Genomic DNA, 24,178 nt, shown 5'->3' with positions numbered 1-24,178 from the left:
AGGAGCCTGGAAGGCGCAGACTTCACAACCGCCGGCGTCAGGAAAAGCTGTTCAGCCGGCTCGAGGAGCCCCGGCACCAGAGGCAGTAGGGGGCGAGACAGGTGTTTCTTGTGTAACGTCTCAAAGATGACCGAAGTCGAAGGCGTAGGCGCTTCAACTTTGATCCCCAACTTCGCCGCTCCGCGCAGGAGAACCTCTTGGAATGTGCCGATATCGTCGATCGGGGACACCCTAGTCTCCGGCGAATCAGACAGCGTGGGCGAGTAAGAACGGGTCCCAGATGAGCGTGACCTGGACAGACGCCTCCTATGGCGATGCCTGGATCTCGATGAAGATCCGCGGCCACTTCTGGACTTGTCCCGTCTCCCCGAACGAGACCTCGATCTCTTGGGCCTGGGACGGTCCGCCGGCCTCCCCGGTTCCGGAGTCCGAGGCTTCGGCTTCGACTTAGGAGTCTTCTTCGGCGGCGTCGGAAACTTGGGCATCGACACCGCCCGCGGTGGAACCGGGGGTGGGGGGAGTCACTGGAAGCGGGGCCTGCGGAGCCGGTCGAGCAGGCAATGCAGGGGGGGTCGGAGCCTTCGGAGGCGGACCCCTTAGCAAAGGAGGCAGTGAAGGAGGCGCTGAAGGCTTCTTCGGGGTATATACCTCGGAATACGCCGTTCCCGGCGAGCCATCATCCTGTCCGGAATGTGGGGAGCCCCCCACAGTCCTGGGCCTGTCTTTTCGACCTCCTGACGCCGAAGATCGGTGCCCAGACGGCGAGCCTGGGTCTCTAGACGTCAAACGGCCCTTCGGCGTCGACCGCCTCTCACTCCTCGACGTCGAACGGTGTCGACGTCTCGACGTCGACCCCGACCAGATGGACGAGCCACGGAACCTCGACGACGGGCGATGGTGCCTCGACGGCGACCTCGACCTCTTCGGACGTCTCGACGTCGACCTGGATCGTCTCGACGTTGACCTCTTGGAACGTTTCGACGTCGATCTCTTTGAATGTCTCGACGTCGACGTCTTCCGCGCCGGAGACTTCTTCCGTCTCGACGGCGGCCTCGACGACGAGGATCCCCTCGACGACGATGTCCTCGACGGCGAACGGCGGTGTCGCCTCGACGGCGAGCGCCGACGCCGGGTCCTCCGATGTCGACCACTCGATGCCGACGGCGACGAGGAGATCGACACCGGCTTCGACGGCGGCCGGAACACGTCCCTCGACGTCGACGGGCGACATTTTCTCAACCCAGAGCCCTGGGGAGACCGGGAACTGGCCGTGGACCTTCCCCTCGACGTCGTGGTCAGCGCAACAGACCCAGACGGAGATCTTGGGCGCGGGCTGGACTTCCTGCCCCTGGGGAGCCCCCCAGAGGCCTCAGCATGGGCAGAAGGAGCCCCTCCTGACCCACCTCGTGCCTTCAATCTTCTTTCTTCAAGTCCCTGAAGTCTGATTTTACGCCTGTCCTTCAGGGTCCTTCCAGGGAAGCCTCTACAGATCACACACTCCTCAGGGATGTGGGAAGAGGGAAGGCAGAGGATACAGACCTCATGGGGGTCTGACTTGGCCTTCGTCCTGGAGCACTCCGGGCATTTGTCAAATAATGCTGGCATTATGGACAATAAAAGAGTGCAGGAACCCAAGAAGAAAGGCACTAAAGTACTTTGAAAGCACCAAAAATCGAATTTAGTGTAAAAACACCAACAAAACCCTTGGAAAGGGAGAGCTCAATGCTCCAGGGTCCTGCTTGCAGGAGCCGGAAAAAAGAACTGAAACTAAGTTGGACCTGCTATGCATTCTGGGATACTGGGAGAAGGTTCTGGAAGGTTCCTTAAAGGCACAGTATCCTATTTAAGCCACATAATGGCAGCCTATGGGGCTTGTCTGTCCGGGTTCTTCTCTCTATCATTCCTGAGGGATTTTGCTGTTAAGCAAGGGAAATCTGTACAGGCTTTGCTGTTTTGTGGATTTTGTGGTGGAATTTCTAGTTGAAGTACTGGACAGTGTAGCCTTTTTGGCTGCATTATCTGTCTTTAAATTCTCTCTTAAGTGTCTATGCATTTCTGCATTTTTTGACACTGTAAGAGATTATTTTTGATTGCTCCGGGGTCCACGCATATGGGCGGGACTATTCACTAGATTATGACTATACACAGAGATCCCCTACTACAGAAGTGAGCAAGTAGAATCTATAAGAAAACAGTAAAATGAAGTATTTTAAATGTAGTACCCTGTGGAAATATACCTTTTTAGGGGTACAATGGTGCAGGGTCACTCTTTTGTTCACTGGTTCAAAAACCAACAAAGTAGAGATCAGCAATGGAGTAGGAATACATAACATGTTTATTAATCACTCATGAGTGGGACCTCATCCACACAGCACTCTCAAGTGCTGGAGGAGGTAGTACACTGAAGTCACAGAACACAGGTCTTTTATACAGGTTTTGTGCAGTGTAAGCACGTGAACAGAAATAGGGAGAACAAGTTTTAGAAATAGTTTTCAGCAGACAAGGGCAGATAAATAACCACTTGGCCAGCAAAGTGGGAGGAGCAGCAGAAATGCTTATGACAGCAGTAAATGATAGACAGATAAACAGATGTACTGCCAGCTACAAACTCTCAGCACGTACATTGCTTTTAGCTGAGTCAGGAAGTTAACTAAAATAAATAACACAAGAACAGTAAAAGACGAGCACCAGAGGATGGGAGAATTGCGAAAGAATACGAAATGGACCCCCCCAGCCAAAATGGCTGCAGCTTATGCCAAGTAAAATATTACACGTTTTCCACACCCAGAGTCAATAGTTACAGCACATTAATGTTGACCTAGTGCTCCCAGTGGATCTTATCATTACAGTTGAGTTGATTACAATTAAGGTCACACGTGATCAAGACGTATGTAGAGAGAGGATATGAAGTGACAGTAACTTAATTAAAACATCAACCTAGTGCTCACAGCGCATCACACAGTAATGTTCACCAATTCAAGGTAAGGATCAAGCATTACAAAGTCAAATGCAAATAGTTATGAGCAGAAGAAAGGAGAAGTTAGAAGATCAAAAGATGAACTGTAGATAAAGGCAGTGCTGAGTGAATGCCTGTCAGCATCCACACAGTGAAGAAGGGACAACCTGAAGGAAGCCAGTGCCTGGGGGTGTTACTAAAAAGGCACCCAGAGGGAACTTGGTGCCTGGAGATAAACCAAATTAATCTGGCCACTTGCCAGGGCGCTGTTGGAAGAAAGAGACCCGTGTGAGTGAATGCACAATGGGAGTAGGGCATATTAGGGTGCCAGTTACTAAAAGAGAATAAACCAATACAGACCACTTACTTAGTTGCTAATGGTGGTGCAGTAGGCTGCAACAAAGGGTCGGTAGACTCGGGCACTGTTAAAGAAAAACAAACCCGTGTGAGGTCTATAGAAGGAGTACAAGTAGAGGGCAGGGCATGTTGAAGTGCCTCTACAACAACCACAACCGGAAAATACTTGCTTCGTGTTCGGTGTTCAATTGATATTGAAGGTGGCGGCACAAATTTCAGATAGTTGGCCGCAACAAGGGGAAAGCCTTGAAAAAGTCTGCAATCACAACTCAGTTGGTGTTGCCACGATAAATCCGTAAGAGGCACAGGTGGAAAGCATTAGGCACTGAGCACGAGAGGCCCCTAAGGATAAGTGAGGATCAAGCAGAATGAATAAACCAGCACTTACGTAATTAGAGACGACCGTGTGAGTCGGTCGTTGCAGCATAAGACGGGCAGCTGCTCCGTCTAAATTTCCAGCTTCAAATGAATGTTATTTTGACAGGGGCCAAAGTATATATAATGCTTCTGGGCCGCCTGACGAGCTGGTAGAGCACATGTCTGTGCATGTGATCGGCAGCAGCTGATGCCAATACAAGGCTGGAAATCAATTCGGGGGATGCATCAGTAACACCGGAGGCTGCTAAAGCACGCATCTCTGCGTGTACCTAGAAGCAGCTGAAAACTAAGCTAGGAAAAGTAGCGAGGTACTTCCAGCTTAGGGATCTAAACCGAGTGAATGCACGCAGACCCAGTGTAACTGTGTAGAGTCTGTTGGTGGTTGCCGCCTCTTCAGTGGGAGCGTAGGATATCAATAACTTGCCAGGTGAAATCCATTTCAGTGTCTCCAAAAAGTGTTCCATGAGAGGTTCTGTGGAGACTTTGCAGCAAATTCTACTCTTGTGCTGTGAAATTCTTGTTTTGATCTTCTGGGTAGTTTGTCCTACCTATACCAATTTGCACAGAAACTGAATGCAGTATATCACATTGTTTGAGTTACAGTTCAATAAAAAATTCAGCGTGTGTTTAACATTTCCATATTCAAACACTTTCGTATTTTCTGTAGAAACAAATGCCAAGCAATTGTCACATTTGTAATGTCCTTGAACCGGGAGAAGGCGAAGGTACACCTGGACAGTGGTGTCACTCCGTGTGGGTTTGTGGGCTCTTACCAGTTGGTCTTTTGGGTGCCTTTTCAGTAACACCCCCAGGCACCGGCTTCCTTCAGATTGCCTCGTAAGTTGCCCCTTCTTCACCTTGTGGATGCTGACAGGCATACACTCAGCACTGCCTTGCTCTACAATTCATCCTTTGATCCTCTAACTTCTCATTTCTTCTGCTCACAACTAGTTGCATTTGACTTTGTAATGCTTGATCCGTACCTGGAATTGATACACATTATTGTGATGCGCTGTGAGCACTAGGTTGATGTTTTAATTATGTTACTGCTAAAGAGCATATACTTTCCAGGTAAATTATGTAATGGACTGGTGCTTCCATGATCGGCATATTGATTTACTTGTAAGTCCCTAGTAATGCGCACTGTGTGTGCCAGGGCCTGTAAATCATATGCTGCTAGAGGGCCTGCAGAACTGATTGTGCCACCTACACAAGCAGCTTTTCAAAAGGTTCTCAGACATGCCACTGCAGTGTTTGCGCAGTTGTGACTGCCATGTCGACTTGGCAAGTGCATCCACTTGCAAAGACCTAACCTTCACTTTTATTGTATGTAAGGCATCTCTAAGGTAGGCCCAAATTACCCCTATGGGCAGGGTGCAGTGTATTTGAAAGGTAGGACATGTCCTGGCTTGTGTGACATGTCCTGATAGTGAACTACAGCTTAATTCATTTTTCACTGTTGAAAAGCTACCTGTCCCATAGGATCGAATGGGGAAATCTTTGTAACATTTGCAAGTATAACTTCCCACTGGGACAAGATAGAGAGCTGGAGTATATTCTGAACTCAGAATATAACGATGCATCTTTTAGTAAAGATGATTTTAAATATTGTGTATTTGAAAATACCACTTTTAGAAAGTGGGTATTTTTTGCGTAGTCATCCTGTGTGCCTCTGCTGGTTTGTGAATGGACTGTCTGGCTTTGGAGTGACAGGGACTGGGGATGTGTATTCTCTCAGAAAGTCACAGGGGGTTTGGGGGGGGGATGGTTGATGTGTGTCCTGCCTTACCTAAATGAGTCAGGGCTGGGCTGAATAGACCTGGGCTGCATTGAGAGTAGTAGGGGGAGTTTCACTAGCACCTCAATAGGCCTGGTCTACATTAAGAGTGGTGAGAGGAGATCTCCCTTGCACCTGAATAGGCCCCGTCTCCCTTGCACAATGCGCTCTCCACCTCCTGCCGGTAAGCTGGACCGGAGAGGACAGAACTGGTTTGGGCTGATCACAGACACTCGCCGCCCAAAAGAACAAAGAGCAACTGAGTATAAATATTGGGGCACAGAACTTTAGATTACTGCTGAACTAGGGAATCTGCCAGGAAGAAGAGCTAGAAAAGCGGTCAGGAGGACCTGCCACTCTGCTGCATGCTCTGCTGTGCTGGCCTGCTGCTTTTGTCTTGGGCAAATAAAGGACTGGATTGTACTTTCATCCTCCTGCTGTTAAAGTTTTCTCTAAGGGCTTGAAGTAGAGCTTTCCTGCTGTTGGAAGTCTCAGGGAGATAAAAGACTTCAGAGAATTTGCTGGAATCAAGGAACCTGCCAAGAAGAGCTGGAAGAACTGCCAGACGGAGTACTGCCCTATTACTGTGTTGTTGCTTTGCTGGGTTGGTCTGCAGTTGCTACTTCTGCCTTGCGCAGTGAAAGGACTGGACTGAACTGAACTTTCTCCACTTGTTGCGGAGTATCTCCAAGGGCTAGAATTAGAACGTGCCTCCTGTTCTGAAGTCTCAGGGACCGCAAAGACTTCACCGACCTCTGGGTACCATCTCTGGAACTGTGGTTTCAGTTGCCACAGAGGGGGAAAGCAACCAACTCCATCACCGACTCCATTGCTGGCTCCGTGTCCTGAAGGAATCGCAGAGGGACCACCACATCTTGCAACGCAATCCATGTCTCACCGCCGCCGCCGAGTTGCTGCTTGCATCGTGACCTGTGGGCACAGCCTCGCTTTACTTATCCGCCCTGGTCTCACTGACGCCATCACTGCCCGCTAACTTGGACACCTGTGACCGCACCGAGGCATGAGGGCACCGCTCATAAGTCTCAAATCGCATCGTCATGTCCCACACCACAGTCCAGACTGACCGACGCCAGCTCCTCGCAACCGGCCCTGTCGCCTGAACCGTGCTCGGTCAGCCCCACAACAAGCACCACCTTCACTCCGCACCGCAGGCCTCGTCTCACCAATCCCGCTCGACGACCGAGCCGGTGTTAGCATCCCCCCTTGAGGGCACCGCATGCCGCACTGCTACGCTTCACACTGCAACTGCGACAGTTGCCACGACCGTCCCACACCAACGTGATCGGCCGCAACGAAAAGGTACTGGTTACGAATCTGCAGGCACCACGACTGTCTCGGTCAGACGAAACTGTTGGATTCTGTTTTCAGCACCGGATGTAGCTTCCGACTTCAAGGAACTGCATTTTTAAGGTTATTCTTGCAAAGTGCATATTGTTAAGTACTGTATAGTGGATTTTTATTGGTTTGGTCTGGTTTTGACTATATAAAATATTGGATATTTTTCTAAACTGATGTGGTGCCCTTCTGTAGTGTTTACTGTGTTTACTGTGTTACTTTTGGTTATGTGCAAATGCTTTACACATTGCCTCTGAGATAACCTCAACTGCTCGTGCCAAGCTACCAAGGGGGGTGAGCAGCAGTTATTTCAGTAATGTACCCATCCCCCCTTATCCGGACTAGAAGGAAGGGTCCCTATTTGGACAAAGGTCCAAACCCTTACCAACTAGAGACCCCATTTCTAACAAACAGTATGATGATTACCATAAACACAGGCACAACACAGACCCATACAGATATATATTAATCCCATTAGTAAGCTGATCCTAAATACATGGCACAAGATATTACATACATGGTCCGACCAGAAGCCCTGTACGGTTCCTTCCTACAGATCTGAATCCACGATTCATACCAGCTGAGGATGGGTGAAGTTTAGTTAGATGGAGAAGAGGTGGGTGCAAAATGATTAAAGACATGTAGGACAGTAATGTGATAAGATACTTTGACAGTTGTAAAAAGTGATTCAGGACGAAATAAGACACCTCTGCCAATATCACCCAAGGCGCTTCCTAATTTATTGGGGGATTGAAGAACAGGTGACAAGACAGAGTTGCCAGATTGCAAAAAAAATGCGTAACACACTTTACAAAATATGCAGATTAGTCTTTTACAGCCCACAAATGGCTGGACCTTGACTTACAAGTCACAGACGGTACTCTACATGAAAGCCTAGGAGAAGGAGCTAGGACGAAACATCATACGTAATGAATGAGAAATAACAGAAAGGTTTCAAGCTGAACGCTTGCGTACTACACAGAGAATTGAAAAAATTGTATTACAATCCAGAAAGGATGAATGAAGGTAAATGAAAACAATCATATGGATATTTGTGTTAGAAGATGTGGGAGTGAGGCAGACAGAGGAAGTAATTTCCAACATATTTAGTGGGAATTCTTAAACATAAAATTGTACTCATACAATGTACGAAAGATGGTGGGGGAAATAAAAGTAATAGCCCTTTTGTTGTACTGCTAGTGAAACAGGTAGAGGGGGACCAAGTCACCTTCAGGATATGGCCATATATACAATCTTGACATCAGCAAACTTTGTGACCACAAATTATAGGACAAAGACTACACAATATAGGATAATAATTCACAGGTTTAACTTAATGTGCTTGAATAAGATATTTAATGTATTACTCATGTATGTTTAGGTATTTGTAGGTCATGAACTCAGCTCAAGAGCAACAGAGCGCTTCAAACTAATAATGTATTTTCGAAGGGTCCGTGGAAAAACTTACCTTAAGTGGGGGTCATACTTAAGCTATCTGGAACTAACATGCATGTTGTGTCTTATAGCGTTACAGCTCTACTTCTGAAAATGTGATACGGTTCTTGCATACAATACTCACGTAATGTGCACACTCTCAGCCAACTGAGGAGTGGTTTCAAAACTTCATATTTTTTGGCAATGAATTTTTGTAATTGTTTATTTTTAAAATGCTATAAAATCATTCAAACTTAAAAATACTATTGCAACAACTAATTTTCCGAAAAAGAAGTTCAGCTGTTTGATAGCATGCATAAATTGGTCTTTCCCTACACAGGCATAGACTGTACTATGTAACCTAGCACACTGCTAATTGTGCTCTTAGTACCATGGGCCAATTTGAGCTGGTAACTCAGATGGATGTGCTGAAAAGGCAGCCTAGGAGCTGAACCCATTAGGACTTAAAGTTCCACTGTAAGGCTCATATGTGTAATCTGGTGTAGTAGACAAGGAGGATGTGAGATGCTAAGAGGCCAAAAAGTCTCAGGACCACGCTTACCTGGACCCAGGAGCACATCTCAAACATCAGGTGCATAGCGCAAATGTTTTAGACTCATTGCAACGTATAGAAAGACCAGAATTCCACTATATCCAGGATTGTCTGAATAAATGGAAGCCTCTTAGAGGGAATCAGTGAGTACTTTGGGTCGTTTGTGGTGAAACTCAACGACATTAAAACTTTTGTCGTCATATGGAGGAGGTTCACGACGGACAGCAGCAAGCCCGCTTTCAGCAGCTAGTCATCGAGATATGGGAATACAGTATCTTCTGACCTGCAAATGGGGCAGCAACCACCGCCATCACTTTAATGAACACCCAAGGAGCACAGGTAAGGTCAAAGGAGATCACAGCAAACTGAAAATATTGCTGGCCCACCCAGAAGCACAGATTATATGCCCGTGTGACTGTAGGATGGACATTTGAAAATATGTGCCCGCAAGTCAAAGGCTACCATCTGGTCACCCAGATCCAGCCCCTATCCTTTTTTGGCATGTGAAAATAGTAGAGTAACAACGCATTTTCTTGCGGTTGGTGACCTAAAGCTTTGCTTCTCGGTCTTTAATTACCTTTGGGTGCATGTCGGCGCATTTTACCACACGACTTAAGAGTCATGTCCCGAGCTCATGCTGAACAAGACCAATATTTGCTTCCTGTTTTGACCATCTTTACCCAACACACTGAAAAAGTTTATACGATGCTGGCAAAATGGTATACCTAGTTTTAAAAGGGAAAACATTAGGAAACACAGGATTGGAAGGGACATGGCTACAGAGTTTTAGTCCTGTCCTTTAGTGCACTTGTACATTTCAACACACACTTGTGAGGCATTAAAAGGGAAAGAATTAGCCAGTGTAGAGGAATGGGAGGGTGCACCATACACCAGTGGGGACGTTAACCTGATCAGTTCTATGAATGAGGCCAAGCATGCTCAGGGTAGCAGAGCCAGCATGATCAGCCTTTTTGCTAGGTAAAAACAGTGGGTACTGCAAGCACTCGCACACACATACAACTGCAACAAACAAACTGTCTCTCCCTTACCCCAACACTGCATTCTGGGGTTGCTCGATTGCCAGCTAGTCCCTCCACTATGGGGAAATTGTCTTTTAGTTGCATTTAATTGGAACCCAACACTCACAGCAATGCTGAATCAATCACATGGAGGTATTCATCCACTCCTTCACTACACCCTGAGGAGTTTCACTCCACACAAGAAAAAAACATCAAAATGCATAAAGTGGGACCAGTGCACCATGATCCCTTTGTAGCATGTACTCTCTAACATGGTGGAACAATGAAACACATACTGTAAATCGTTATTCATACCACGGCTATTTTATTTCAACACAATGGGTCTCATCATAATGATGCCTAAGGGATACTGTTAAACCTAAAGAACAAAGGTCTGAGAGCAAGCAATAAATCATTACTATTAACATTACCCAATTAACAGGAAGACAAAAGTCAAGGATCTCAAATCTCATTTAGCCACAATTCACAGTATGAAGCAAAAAACACAATTAAGAAAAACCCTGAAAGCTTAAGGAAAATGTCAGGCATCACAACAATAAGTGCCTTAAATTGTTATGGATAATTATTTACCTTAAGTGTTTCCGATGCATCAGTCTGTTTTGCCAAAACACTACCAGTTATGCCCACAATGCCAACTACATTGACTTTAACACTTATGTTATTGCAGTGAATACCAGCTTCACGCAAGCTTATCAGCTGCTCAGGACTCATGCACTGTTGAAAAGAAAACCAAATGTTTGATAGTTGAACATTGCAAGCCTGTCAGTATAGTTTAATGATGAACATTTAAAAAGCAAAAGAATCTGTCTGAATGTTTATTTTCTAAGAAGTCATGATGTCTATGCAGCACTTGGTGGAATCTGTAAATATAGCCTGCCAGACCATCAAATCTAGACTCCAATCCAGCAATATTTTATTCAAAAATGATCTGAATTATCAGCTCTCCTGAAAGAGGAAAAGGCATATTAATCAATGTGTTTGGGCTGAATAACACTATTTGAAATTAGATTTATATTTTGTAAACTGGTATACCCGCATAAAAGTGTAGCGTTTAACAAGTCTATACGTACATAGCATGAGCAACACACGAAATAAAGTACACAGACATTTAGCTAAAGAGCTTCTACAGATCTTGCTACAAAGACAACAACTTTAACTGCTTCAACATTTCCTGAAAGACTTGCACAGTTGGAGTGAACTGTAGATCTGGAGACAGGGAACAATACATTAGGTGTATAATTAAACTTCTCGTCTTGATCAATGTACAGCTCAAACTCCACCACTATTTCTACTGCTGATCAATAAAACTACTGCAAGCACGAACATCAACATTTACATGGTACAATCAACACCCATGGTTGCCTAAAGGGAATGTTCGAGGACATTCAAGCAGCATGGTCTTCAGATGCCACATTTGTACAGATACACTGTATCTGCACAATTCAAGACTATACTAGATTTGGCAATGGGTGACCAAGATCAAGCTCAAGGGCAAAAGGACATGTGAAAAGGGTTATATACTTCTTTCACCCAAGCAGTGATCATGGCTACAGAATAAACAGACCTCTGACTCTAAACAAGAACATGGAAAAACTAGTTGTCCTGTTGGAAATAATAGCTTCAATGGAGTTCAGACATTGGCTACCAAGCCTCAAGATTAGATGACCGGTCCCCAGAGCTTTTAAACATGACTTGAGCCACCAGAAAGCAATCACTAATATACATAAAGCCAGTGATATAACCCACATCCCCAAAATGCAATCTCAAACTCATGTGAAACCATGGATTCCAGAAATCCAGAACAAATTGCCTAATATGCTTAGATGGGAACAGGACTTTTGCAAGACAGTGCTTGATCTACATAGTCATGCCTATATTCTACAAAGAATGTATGCTATATAATGTGCAGGTGGTATATGCCCTGTACTACCCTGTGAGTCATTAATACTGAAGGAGGATATACTTTAAGAGGATGACATATTCCAAATATTATCACAGTGCAAGACATCACAAATCTTTTGGAAGAGGCTGTTAACCTATGTGAAGGATACGGTAATTGTCACACTACTTTTTCACTTGCTGCTAGTACTGCAGAGTTCACCCACAGACAGCATGACATAAATGGCACTCCCAGTATCCCACGGAGTTCTAGAACTACAGCAACTGACTTGCCCTCCAAAGATCTGTGGCATGCGAATGATGAAAAAGGTCACTATGTCTATAAAGACATGCACTTCAAGTAGTGGCGCGGTGGTCTCCTTTGGTTAGGTATGTTAGCTCATCCTAACTAACTCTACTGAGGGCATTGAAATACCAGAGGCTCTTTCTACTCTGTCACAAATGCTGAAACAAAGTGAACGCCGCCTCAACGTAACCATTCTTTAAGTATAAGGCTACAAAACTGGCATAGAAGTGTCCATGCTTTTGTTCCACTATTCCACAATTTTCTGCTCCTCTTAATTTTTCAAAGTGTAAACAAATACTTGAATATACTTTTATGTTGTGTTGCAAGTCATAATGGAATGTTTAGAAATAATAGTGAAGTTCAAGCTCTTGGAAAATCCAACCTGTGATATGTTTTGAGAGGCCATTATTTGTAACAGTGTCCTGACAGCACAGGTTATGGCTTCCATGAATTCTTCAGTCTTTGGTGTATCTACACAATAAAAAATAAAAAAAAGAGTTTAATGAAGAGCATTAAAAAGTACATTACGATATTACCTGCTTGACATGCAAATGTATGTACTTTTTTTAGATTAGGTGCACCAATGTGTACAAGTACGTGGGCAAAGAATGGGTGAATAAATTACTTACCTTTGATAATAGTCTTTCCAATGAATACTCAAACATTCCACAGCTACAATCTACTGAAATATCCTAAGGTATAAGGTTTTATCCCAGCAATGGGAGGCAGATTGCCTCAGACTCTGGTAGCGGAGATGCCAAAATCTCACAAATTATGATGATAGTCTCCAAAAAACATCATACAACAACCACAACTTCAGTTCCACCTTGTTTGTTTCACCCACAAACAGTAATGGAACCAGGTAAGCTCCATGGCAGCTATCTGAGGTGACTAAAACTCTGGTCAGAGAAGGCGGATATTCCAGATGCAGAATATTCTTTATAATCTCATAGTGCGAATATGTGCAGATCAAAATCCATCTTGAAATTATTTGCTGGGACATCATATTGTCTTTATTTGGACTGGTAATACCTACAAATAACTAGTCATCCAACTAAAGCTTTTTGATGCAGTTAGTCTGGACACTGAAGGTCATACAATAGGCCAAAATGTGTAAACGCCCTCTTCACTGAAAGGGTAAGGAGAGGGAAATAATGATGCAGTAGAACCTTCTGAGACAAACAGAACTCTGAAACAATCATAGAAGAAATAAAGGCATTACCACTTATAGAACCATAACCACTAAGCGTAAGTGAAAAGAGGGTGTACAGAGAGTCTCTGAAGCTCAATTTTTCAGGCTAAAGATGTGTTTACAAGAAAAATATAGCTATCCAAGCAAGGGGTTAAAGGCATGATAATACATTAGCTCAAATGGAGCTGTATGATTAACATAAATCAGATTAAGGTCTTGAGTGGGATTTGGTGCATTTTGAAGCACCACAAAAATAATAAAATATTGGTACTTAAAGTGAGCTTTGCCCTGGTGAACATTAAAAAGCTCAAATTGCAGCTACTCAACCTTTCACTGTACCCAGAGTAAGAACCTATTTAGTTAACAAATTAAGAATGACTAGCACGCCACTTGGAAAAACGTTAGCATCACAATCAAAAAAACCTAGCTACCAGAATTACATCTGCCACTTAGTCTGACATGGACTACTGTGCTGTGGGTTGCCTCCAAGTCACTATGCATGCAAGGCTAGGTAGCTCAAGTTGTAAGGCAATACCTTCACCCTCCTTTTGGCTCCTAAGGTACCGCCTCAAGTGAAATTGGAGCTGAGCAGCAGAGGACCCATAACCCCCATTTGTTGAGCCTGGCCCTATCAATATAATGTCCTCTCAATGACCTCAACTTTGCCAGAGCCAGACGAAGAATGTCGATTGGGAAGTAACGCACAATCAAGTCTACATGTTCTAGTCCAATAGCAGCACCCCCAGTGGTTCATTAAATGGAAAATCACATGTTAAACTGTCTGCACTTTATTACATGCAAAGTGTAAAGATCAATATCTGCAACAGCGAAGGAAAAAACACAAAGGCAAATAAATGGTGAAGCACAAACTTCTGAGATGACCATGTCAAGCTAGATGAGCCACACTAAACAAACATTCTGAGCATTCACACACAGTCAGGCTTTTGCTGTACTGTCAGAAGGAGCCTACACCTCCCATCTTGTTGATGTAGTACATGGTTGTGATGTAGCAGTTAGGACTAGCACCAGCACTAGTGGGTCAAGATGGATATGAGGGCTGTGGCCAAGCTAGGTATACTGCCTGGGTCAAGTAGATCAGTCAAATTTCCAGAAAAATTATGTGGTGGTTACCTTCCATAGAGGTATGTAACGCACACTTAGACAACTCCCAATGGTTTAACCAACTTAAGAGAGACATCGGTGACCACAGTTGGCAGAAGATGGTTCCAGAGAAAAGGTTGTCCTCTAAGTTTCACCACTCAAAGTTCTCACAAGTCCTGGAATACTTGGGAGAAAGCATCTCCTGCCACCTCCATTTTGAGCAACAGCAAAACCTCAACATCGGATGTAAGGACTTCACCTCAGCCAATGAATGGCAAATGAAACAGTATGACATTGCTGGAAAAAGCACAGGGCTTGATGTCAGACTTCAAGATGGTGAAGACACACAGAGTGCTGAACAGTCAACAACCTCTTGAGCACAGTGAAATCCTTCCACTGAATAATGTACAGTACTACTTGAATAAACTGGAGCCTCTGGCATGGCACCACAGAAGAAACCGGTATAGTGATGAAGAAAACCATCTTATAATGCAGAACAATTCCTGTGAAGACCAGCAACACGGACAGGAGAAGTCTATTTGAACGACCAGTCTTCAACGTATATGTAAACAAAGATCTATAACAACGGAGATACACCCTCCCAATGCCACCAGAGTTTGTCAAAAAGTCTATAGGAGGGATGGGATTGGACAATGGATAACAAACCCACACCAGAGCCCCCACGGTGTAGATGTAGTACAAGGTAGTCCTTACACACTTTAAGTGGTGGTCAGCTGAATGTTCAAATACAACCAGTGGTATAGAGCTGAATAGAGAGAGCTATACTTGTATCACCTATCCCCGTAATTTAGGGAAATTTGGAAATGATTTATGTTGAGGTAAACCATAACTAGAACCCACTATAGGCAACTCTCTCGATACTTTACCAAGCAAAATAAAAACACACCTAGATTTGGGAAGCTCTTCAGCTACCAAAACACACAATAAATATTTTTTTATTCTTCTTTCATTCTTAAATTTGAGTTTTGCTTTCAGACTTTTTCATCACTATCAATTAGATCCCATCTTGATTATTGGGAACCAGCCAGAGAGAACACTTTTGTTGAACATTCAGTCTTTTTAAGGTTTTAATATAAGCTGGCAAATGATGTTCTGAATGGCCCTTTAAATGGTCCCATTTTAATTGATTGAAATATTACATTTCTGTCGCTGGCACAATGTTTACCTATAATATCCTCTGTGTGTCAGTTTGAATCAAGTCACTGTCTTGGTCCAACAAATTCCTTCAATATAGTCAATTTAGAATATCACCACCCTTTAAAGGTTTGCTTATTACTTAAGTATTTTAGAGCTAGGGAAAAATTACTATTTAGATTCACCCATGATTAGGCCCCAACATCACCCAGCCTCAAAAGGTGTTTTTCCAATAACGACAGATGTATTTTGCTTTGTTACAATAGTCATACCAAGAAGTAGCTAGTTGGGTGAAGTCAACAACACATAGCACTGGACGAAAGGTCTTCAATGTTACCACAATTGTTCAATATCTTCGGTTTTCATGCCTAGGTCTAATCACTTCAGTGCCATTCACTGTTGAACTAATTTAATGACATAATTAATCTTCCTAGAATAATCGTACAATATTACTGCAGACAGGGATGATTATTGTCTGTATAGGTATGGAACTTTGTACCACGGTAGGCCGGATAGGTGAGAGCAGAGATCCCAGAAGAACGTAGGTTCCAAAGTCATTTCCAAAGAAGTTGCCAACTAATCACCAAATTTGACCCGGGACATAGGACGTGCTAGAACCAGAATTGGTCTTGCCCATGGTTTTAACATTTTTCAACAGCAATCCATGGAAATTCACTGACACATGTAGAAAAAAGAGAAGACTGAGATAAGCTGCGTCCTCTAATCCATTGATGGCTTCACAGTTCTGTGCTGGGAGTTGGTCTGGTGTTGCTTTGCTAACACTTCAAGAGCACAGTTTTGCAGATCCAGTCTGACAATTTCTAATTGATAACTCATCCTTCACAGTTTCTATCCAGATGCAAGGGATAAATTATCAATTACAAAAGCATATTTTCAATATACAGCTATGAACAGTTTATAGTCCAGGAACCAATGTAGAGTACCTTCTGGATACCTTGCTCCCTTGCTGGCATGTATAGATGTATTTGACCTACTCCAAAACAAATCAAGAAAATAATACATTTGATTTAGGATTTTCTCAGAAATGCCACATTGTGCCTGCCAGAGAAAGCTGTAGGATATCTTTAAAGAGCTACTTGAAGATTTCAATGTAAGAAATCTCTTCTAGATCATTGTAAGCTAAACTGGCACTTCCTGAAGCTTTGGACAAGCAGATGTGGGCGGTGAAGATACTATACATTTCAGATGACTCCAATAGAGCAATTGTCTTTTGTTCCACCTCTCGATCACTGATGCCTGCCTGGAGCCAGTAATGATAATTACTGCCTGGTGCCAGGGATAGTGAATGGGGCACTACAGATCTCTTTATTGGTTTGGACACTGATGAATGGTTTGGACACTGATGCTTATTAATTAATGTATAGGGAAAGCGATATCCCTTACTCACTTATTCCATTACAAGAGATCATTAATGGTAAATACTGTCTGTGCACATGAATGCAGGAGAATACTGACAGTCATGATTGAGTTGACGGGTAATCAGTATGACAGGTCAATAATGGCTGTCATTAACACAAAAGTACATTTAAGCCCCCTACTACATAGGGACATTTATTATTAATTCTTGGAATTGCTGAGGTACCTCAATGGATCAACCCAGATTGTGTGAGGTCATTCCTGCTTGTGGACATTAATGCAAGGGAATATTAAAGCTTCTTATTACATACTGCCATTTCTATATATTAATGGATAGGGCAACTATGATTTCTTATTGACTAGGCTACCGGATTGTCAAGGTGAGGGGAAATTCATGGTTATTAGCACTAGGTGTGATATGTTGGAAGCTGGTCAATCAATCAGACAGTTCTCTCTCTCACTAAAGCTACTTTTACATGGTTGCTCAGGGAAAATCCAAGGGCTACCAGCTCCTAGTCAGTCCATCCAGTATTGTTGGGCTAAATGACAACCTTAAGACGCTTTCCAAGGGCAACTCTCAAATGGTCTTCACATCCACACAAGGAAACGAGGTCTCGAAAACAGTCTCTTAATTCTTGTGGGGCGACTGTCTCTCTGTCTCTCCATAAGCATCCTGTGGTGCTCCTCCGCCTTTCTGTTTTCATATAGGCTTATGTTCCAGCGTTGTGCTGCTCCTATTTGTTTTGCTGAGGAAGAATGTGAGTCTGCTTGCCAGAGACAAGTAAGAGAAAAGAGACATTCATGATCGATCATGTTTTACTTACTTGTGTGTGGCTGTTTTGACTTTCACCTCAATAGGGCAAGTGAAGGAGAAATTCCTTAGAACAAGTGTTCAGCCATTTTATGTGTAATGTGTGTAAAAGTGGTATCTGTACTCTATACTTGCCTGTTTGAGAAAACAGAATCTCCGAGAGATGTTGTGCGAGATGCTGAAGTGCAGATGTACCGCCAAGACTTTCAACATCTAGTACAGAGAGAATGCTATGGAGACAGGTTAGGGCTCTATATTGCACAGTATTCATTCTGGGGAAAAAAAAGAAAGTTTATTAATGCACACATGTATAGCAACACATTAACTTTCAATGTAAAAATGGCAATTTGTTTTCAATAGTTTATTGGATTTTTCCACTTATAAAAAGCTTAATGATTATACAGAACAAGACATTTGGAATAGGAAAAAAAAATAGAGAAAATAAAAAACACAACAAATTACTGCTGCTTAGATAATCAATAATCTGGACCACGACAACTTTAAACAAGCATTGGCATAGCCAATAGGTCTCGCCTTTGGGACCTTATGTGTTTAGCTAGAGCTTTTGGCTATGTTGTAGAGCATTGTGGCTGCTGTGCATCATGATGAAAAAGTTATAATAAAGTGTTAAGCATTTGTGTTAACATTATACAAACCAAGACAACATTATATAAAACTGAACCACCAGATTAAAAAGATTTTAACATAAAAATATCTTCTAGTTTTTTGTACTTGCACTGCTGGCAACCTCTTCCTGCCTGTTCTCAGGCTTGTTTGTTATAATTTTTTTTGTGATGGGGAGTGGGACATAAATAACGGGGGAGTGGAGGTTGGAAAACAGTAATTTAATTAGAACACGAGCAGCGGACAGACACTAGGGGTGAATCAACAGATGCCAGGTTCTGAGGGGAGGCTTAGGTGATGCTTAGGTGAGGCTTAGGTGGTGCGCTGATGCAAAATGGTGGTGGCGAATGTTTGGTGCTCAGGTGGTGCCACTATATGGTGTGGATTGGAGGTACGTTGTGGATTGTGGAGTTGAAATATGTGGTTTGGTGTGCAATTATGTTGTGCGTATTGGAAATGTGTGGAGTTGAATTGTGTGGCCTAGAACTGTGGTGTTGAGTGAAATTATACTTAGTGAAATTGTGTGGAGTGCATTTATGTTGATTGGTGGTATGTGGCAGAGAGTGCATTTATGTGGAATGTATTTATGTTGCATTGAGTAGAGTACAATTATGTGGCATGTAATTATGCGACACTGAGTGGTATTATGTGGAGTGTATTTATGTTGTATTGAGTAGAGTAATTATGTGGCGTGCAACTATGTTCTACTGAGTGGTATTATGTTGTGTATTTATGTTGCATTGAGTAGAGCGTAATTATGTGGAGCGTAATTATGTGGCACTAAGTGGTATTATGTGGAGTGTATTGGTGTTGCATTGAGTAGGGTGTATTTATGTGGAGTGTAATTATGTGGTACTGAGTGGTATGTGGAGTGTATTTCTGTTGTATTGAGTAGTTTAATTATGTGGCACTGAGTGGTATTAAGTGGAGTGTATTTATGTTATATAGAGTAGAGTAATTATGTGACATAATTATGTGGTACTGAGTGGTATGTGGGTTGTATTTATGTTGCATTGAGTAGTGTAAATATGTTAATTTGGAAATTACCATGGGATTGATCAAAAGACCTGTGAGTATGTGAACACCGATGCAGTCATCATTTTGTTGGAATTGCCATAGCTCTTATTGCAATGCAGAGCCATTCTTGCTCTCTCATATTTCAGAAGTATTGAAAAGGAAAGAGACTGTAAGCTTACTGAGTCTCCAAGAAAGTGGAGACTCTGGGCTATTTTAATGAGGTCCAGCATACAGATATTCACACACAAAAGAAGGGGAGAGGGTACAGTGCTCACCTACTCCAAACCCTCAGTCAAGTACTTTTACACACTATATAAGATGTAGGGAGTGCACTCACGTGGTGTGGTGATATATTGTGGAAACGTGCTGGGAGTTTGAATACTGCCCTCCCTCAAACCGAAGTGTGACATCATAGGGCTGTTTACCAAACACCCCAGCGCATCCACCACCATTTTGAGTTTGACTTCGGGGTAAACTCGGTGAGTACATCTTAACTGAGTGGCCCTTCCGAGTGAAGAATACAAGAAGTCAAAGGCAAATGGGTTTGCTACTATTTAACCGCACATCACAGAGTTACACCAATAGTAAAATGAACAAAAGTGGTTTGGAAAAAGCAACTATGGCTAGGGTGCTCCTAAGGTGTAAGACACCTACCCACCAAGGTGTCAATCCGTCCTAGTATCCAGTTGAATCTAGGTCAAACATATATATGCAAAACACCCAAGCACACCATATTATTGTGACACATCAAGTGATGTAAATGTTTTTTCTCAAGAACAGTCCATAGAGTCTCAGCATTCAATGATTTTTTAAAGCCCAAAAACAAACTTCTCAAAGGAATATCCACACAAATCTTCTTAAGTTGAGATCTGGTGTTTTATTTCCAAAGTTCATATGAGGAAAGACAGCAGCCGACGCGCGTTTCGCCCACAGGGCTTTTTCAAGGCTGCAACCAAAACATTTATACATGTCCATCAGATAAAGACAATTTTCTATCTGATCAAAACATTACACTTATCAAATTGACATGCAAGATCCCTCATGGATCAATCAACCCAATTATTTATATAAAGATTTCTATATTAACCAAAATGAGACCAAATCATGTAAAATAGTGCAAAAAAGACCCTGGTGGATCAAGTCTCCCAGAGACCATGTGATCGTGCCGGTGGAACAATGGTCAAGAATATCAACCATGTACATATTGTAAGAATCAGAAGACAGACATAGCATTCCCAGGAACAGATGAGTGTTTGATAATATTGGCATTTGGTGTATTTGATAGAGCAAGCTTCGCATTGCGACTTGCTCAAGTCATGAACCTCGCCTGTGTGTAATCAATTAATAAAATTTGTACGTCTTACTAATCTCTTATTTTATATTCGAACGAAGTAGAGGAAGCTTGCGTATGTGTGTTTCTAATACAACTAATCCATGTCTCTAAAACATGGCCGCCGCTTGGTAAATGGCTTCTGCGCATGCGTCAGTCACACTCACGTGACCTGACGTAGTTATAAATTTGGTGGGAAAGGGTGCGCATGCGTAATACACAGCTTTCATGAATAACGTGGTGATGCTCCTGTGAGTATGTATATGTTGCTAACATTTAAACTGCATAGTATAATTTTATAGTGATAAGAATGAAGTACAAAATTATGACATGTAATGCATTCATTTATTTCTATGTATTAATTTGTTCTCGCTTACTTTTCATGTACTGCGGGGAATGGGGGCGCGAACTGGTTGGGAGCCATATTGAAGGTCCCTTCTGCGCATACTCGTGGAGCACTAAAAGGTGGCAACATTGGACAGTGGAACTCAGCCAGCTGGCAGCCACAGTCAAGATGCTCATGGGAAAGCCACCTCTGCCCTACGAGAATGGAGAAAGTTGCTCCTTATATGATACATTGTGTGTTGCGCTACTGTTTGCCGTGCAGTTTCTCATGGGAACCCCAATCTTGCTAGGCGGTACCCAGAGATGCAAAGTAGGCCTCCAAATAGTCTATTCTGATTGGTGTGTTACCCAAATCCTACCTTAGGACCAATCCAAATTGAGGGATTCTGACACTTTGCAACATTGGGGGGTGGTACACCGTCCCAAAACAGTATATCTACCCTGGGTTCACCCAGGGAAATTGTCCGACTTGTCTGGTTTAGCTGACCTGTCACTGACCCAACGCACTCAATAGGTGACTTGATACAGAGGAGCTGCGGAGCTCTCTGTCCGAAATTTGACCATAGACTCTGAAGGTTTTACTGAACCTTAAGTGCTGGCGAAGCACTTTGCTGGGGAATTCGTTGACCCAATCGGGGTCCTGATCGATAGCTGCAGAGAGGGTGGAGCGCAGGCGTTGCTTCCAAACTGCGGGTGCCGGTCCTGTCCTGAGGGTCCTGTCCTGAGGGTCCTGTCCTGATCCTAATCTGAGGGTTTCCTGTCCTGTCTTGGGTGTCCATTCTGCACCTGCTGTCCATTCGAGGGGTATCCTTCCTTGAGGGTTTCCTGTCCTTAACTGACCCGTGGCCAGGGTTTGGTTTTCACACCAGTCTAGGTAAATATTGCTCTGAATCTCCTGAAACTGCACCTTTCTATTTTTCTGTCTTTTGCTTCAATAAAGACATATCCTTGCACGTGAATTAATTTTCCATGCTTTCTCCCGCAACCATTGAATTATAAAGTCATTTGCATTTATAACGTGTTCCTATGTCACCCTATCTGTTAGAAATTATATTTTGCATTGCAGTTTGTCATTTCCTGATCTAATTCCTGATCCTTTATTTTAAATGTGTCCTGGTTCCAGTAGGTTATAAATGGTTGCACTGACTTATTTGCTATTCAGCTATGTACTTTCTGTTATTTTGATTATCGATTGCTTAATTACTGTGAATTTGATGATTTCTGAATTTTACTAAATTAGATAAAGATTTTAAAACTTTCAGTTGTCCGTGGTCATTTTACAAAGGGTATTGAATGTTATTTGCTGGGTTTGTATTTTGCTGCCTTTCCTTTTACAGCTAGCTCCCTGATCCATTGTGGTCATAGGTACCCGTGTCGGTGGATGGTAAGTCGGGTACTCTGAGGAATAACGAGAGGGACTCACAAATATCTGATAGCAGACCGTGAGGTCATCCGATCAATGTATATGGTGATTTGAAATATATGGGCCCGAAGCCGGAAGTGGCGAAATTATTGGTCGGGTGACCCGCGCGCTCTATCAGTATTTTCTGGTAGCAGAGGGATGGTTAGGGAATAGTTAAAGGTTAGGTAGGACTAGTTAGGCTAGGCAAGTCGATAGCTGCTAAACATTATTGCTGCTATAAGAACGGCCATTTCGGGGGACTTGATCAATCTCTTGAGAATGCGCTGCTATTAAAATACATGAATTTTTTGAAAATTGTTATTCTTGTTCTTATATTGTTATATGTATTAATCCATGCGTATGTAAAACGTTTTGTTAAGTGTTGTCGGAACTCCCCGGGGAAATTGAATGGCAAATGGTGAATAGAATCCATTGCCTTGAGGTCGCAGGCTCAAGGAAAGTTAGGTGCAGGTTAGGTAGAACCAGAAGCACTAACTAGGGTTTTCTGAATACATGTGTGAATAAATGTTAGTAACGAGGTTCATTGGCAAAATTCCCATGGTGGCGTAACCTAATAAGGGTCACATCGGAAGAGTAGCAGGTTCATCGGAGCTTGGGTGAAAGCAAAGGGGTCCGCTGGGAAACCTTAGACTCAGATATATCCCGGAAAGAGTGGATGGGTCTAGGGAAGTAACAGGTTCACTGATGCTAGAGTGAAGGGTGGGCGGAAGAGATCTACCCGTAGTGTGTGAAAAGTAAATGGAAGTAGTTTACTTGCAGTAAAACAACTCTTTCCTGTCTAGACACTTGAGCACTGTGGCGAATGTGTATTCGTTGTAAAATAACCAAGTACTAAGCACTTTAGAAAGAAAGAAAGTTTCCGTTACCTTGTGAAGGGAGGGAGTCAGTCGCGAAGCGTCTCTGACGTCACTCCGTGCCGCGCTGGGATTGGTAGGAACAGCGGGCGGGTAGCGGGGCTGGAATTGTGAAGGAGGGGTGAGCGCCGAAGCGTGAGAACTGTCTCGCGAAAAGGCCGCGCACCCATTGGCCAAAAATATTTGAACTCGTGCACCCCATAGGTCGCACGGAATTGCAAGGCGCATTCTGATTGGAGGTAATTTTGTAAACAAAGTTAGCGTAGAAATCGTATGTGGCACTCGTATACTCCAGAGACTAGACCCGATCCAAGGAACCTAGGGTTTGAAAGGGATCAGTGGAAGGCTAATAGATACGGCATTATGTACGGAAATAAGCGGAAAATGTCCCTTGTAAATAAGGTAAAGAATTACTTCAAAAAGGACAAGCCGATTCAAACTAGAGAGGGCATTGTTATTCCTCCACCAAATACTCCCGCCTCTTTCATGATGTTCGACAGAGGGTACAATACATGTGTGTGGTTAGAAAATTGGGCGAAATACACACAAGATGACGGAATAATGGCCTTTCCGTTAGAAGGTACCTTTAATGGTAGGATCTTGTTCAATTTAAGAACCCGAATGAATGAATTACATCCCAGACCGAGACTAACGCAGTATGAGGCATTAGAGGAATGGGAGATTGAGGCTTTCCAAAGAGAAAAGCCCCGAATGGACAAAGGGCTGACAAAGTATTACCCAAAACTGAAACAAGAATCACGAGACAAAAAAATGAAACAGTGGAGACAGAGCATGATTGTTGAGGGTCTGTTTCCCATGATGCCAGCAGAAGATCCTCCTGGGGGGGGGGGAAAGGACGGAGAAGTCCAAGCACTGGGGGCCCCTAGGAGAATCAGATGACGAGTTGTTAGAT

General features: G+C 43.3%; 1 protein-coding gene across 3 annotated transcripts in view; it reads right to left on the bottom strand.

The window, feature by feature from the left end:
* Positions 1-24,178, bottom strand: part of HEATR3 (HEAT repeat containing 3) — a 191,783-nt gene that overhangs the window by 17,801 nt on the left and 149,804 nt on the right. For all 3 annotated transcript variants that reach the window (XM_078671370.1, XM_078671369.1, XM_078671371.1), the window contains 3 exons: positions 17,808-17,944; positions 12,419-12,507; positions 10,422-10,565 (listed from right to left, as the gene is read on the bottom strand). In XM_078671370.1, the coding sequence (XP_078527496.1) occupies positions 10,422-10,565; positions 12,419-12,507; positions 17,808-17,944 (370 nt within the window). The remainder of the gene's footprint in view (positions 1-10,421; positions 10,566-12,418; positions 12,508-17,807; positions 17,945-24,178) is intronic.

The sequence above is a fragment of the Lissotriton helveticus genome, chromosome 12 (assembly GCF_964261635.1).
Source record: "Lissotriton helveticus chromosome 12, aLisHel1.1, whole genome shotgun sequence".
NCBI classification, from domain to species: Eukaryota; Metazoa; Chordata; class Amphibia; order Caudata; family Salamandridae; genus Lissotriton; species Lissotriton helveticus.
This window is presented reverse-complemented; position numbering and strand designations above follow the sequence as displayed.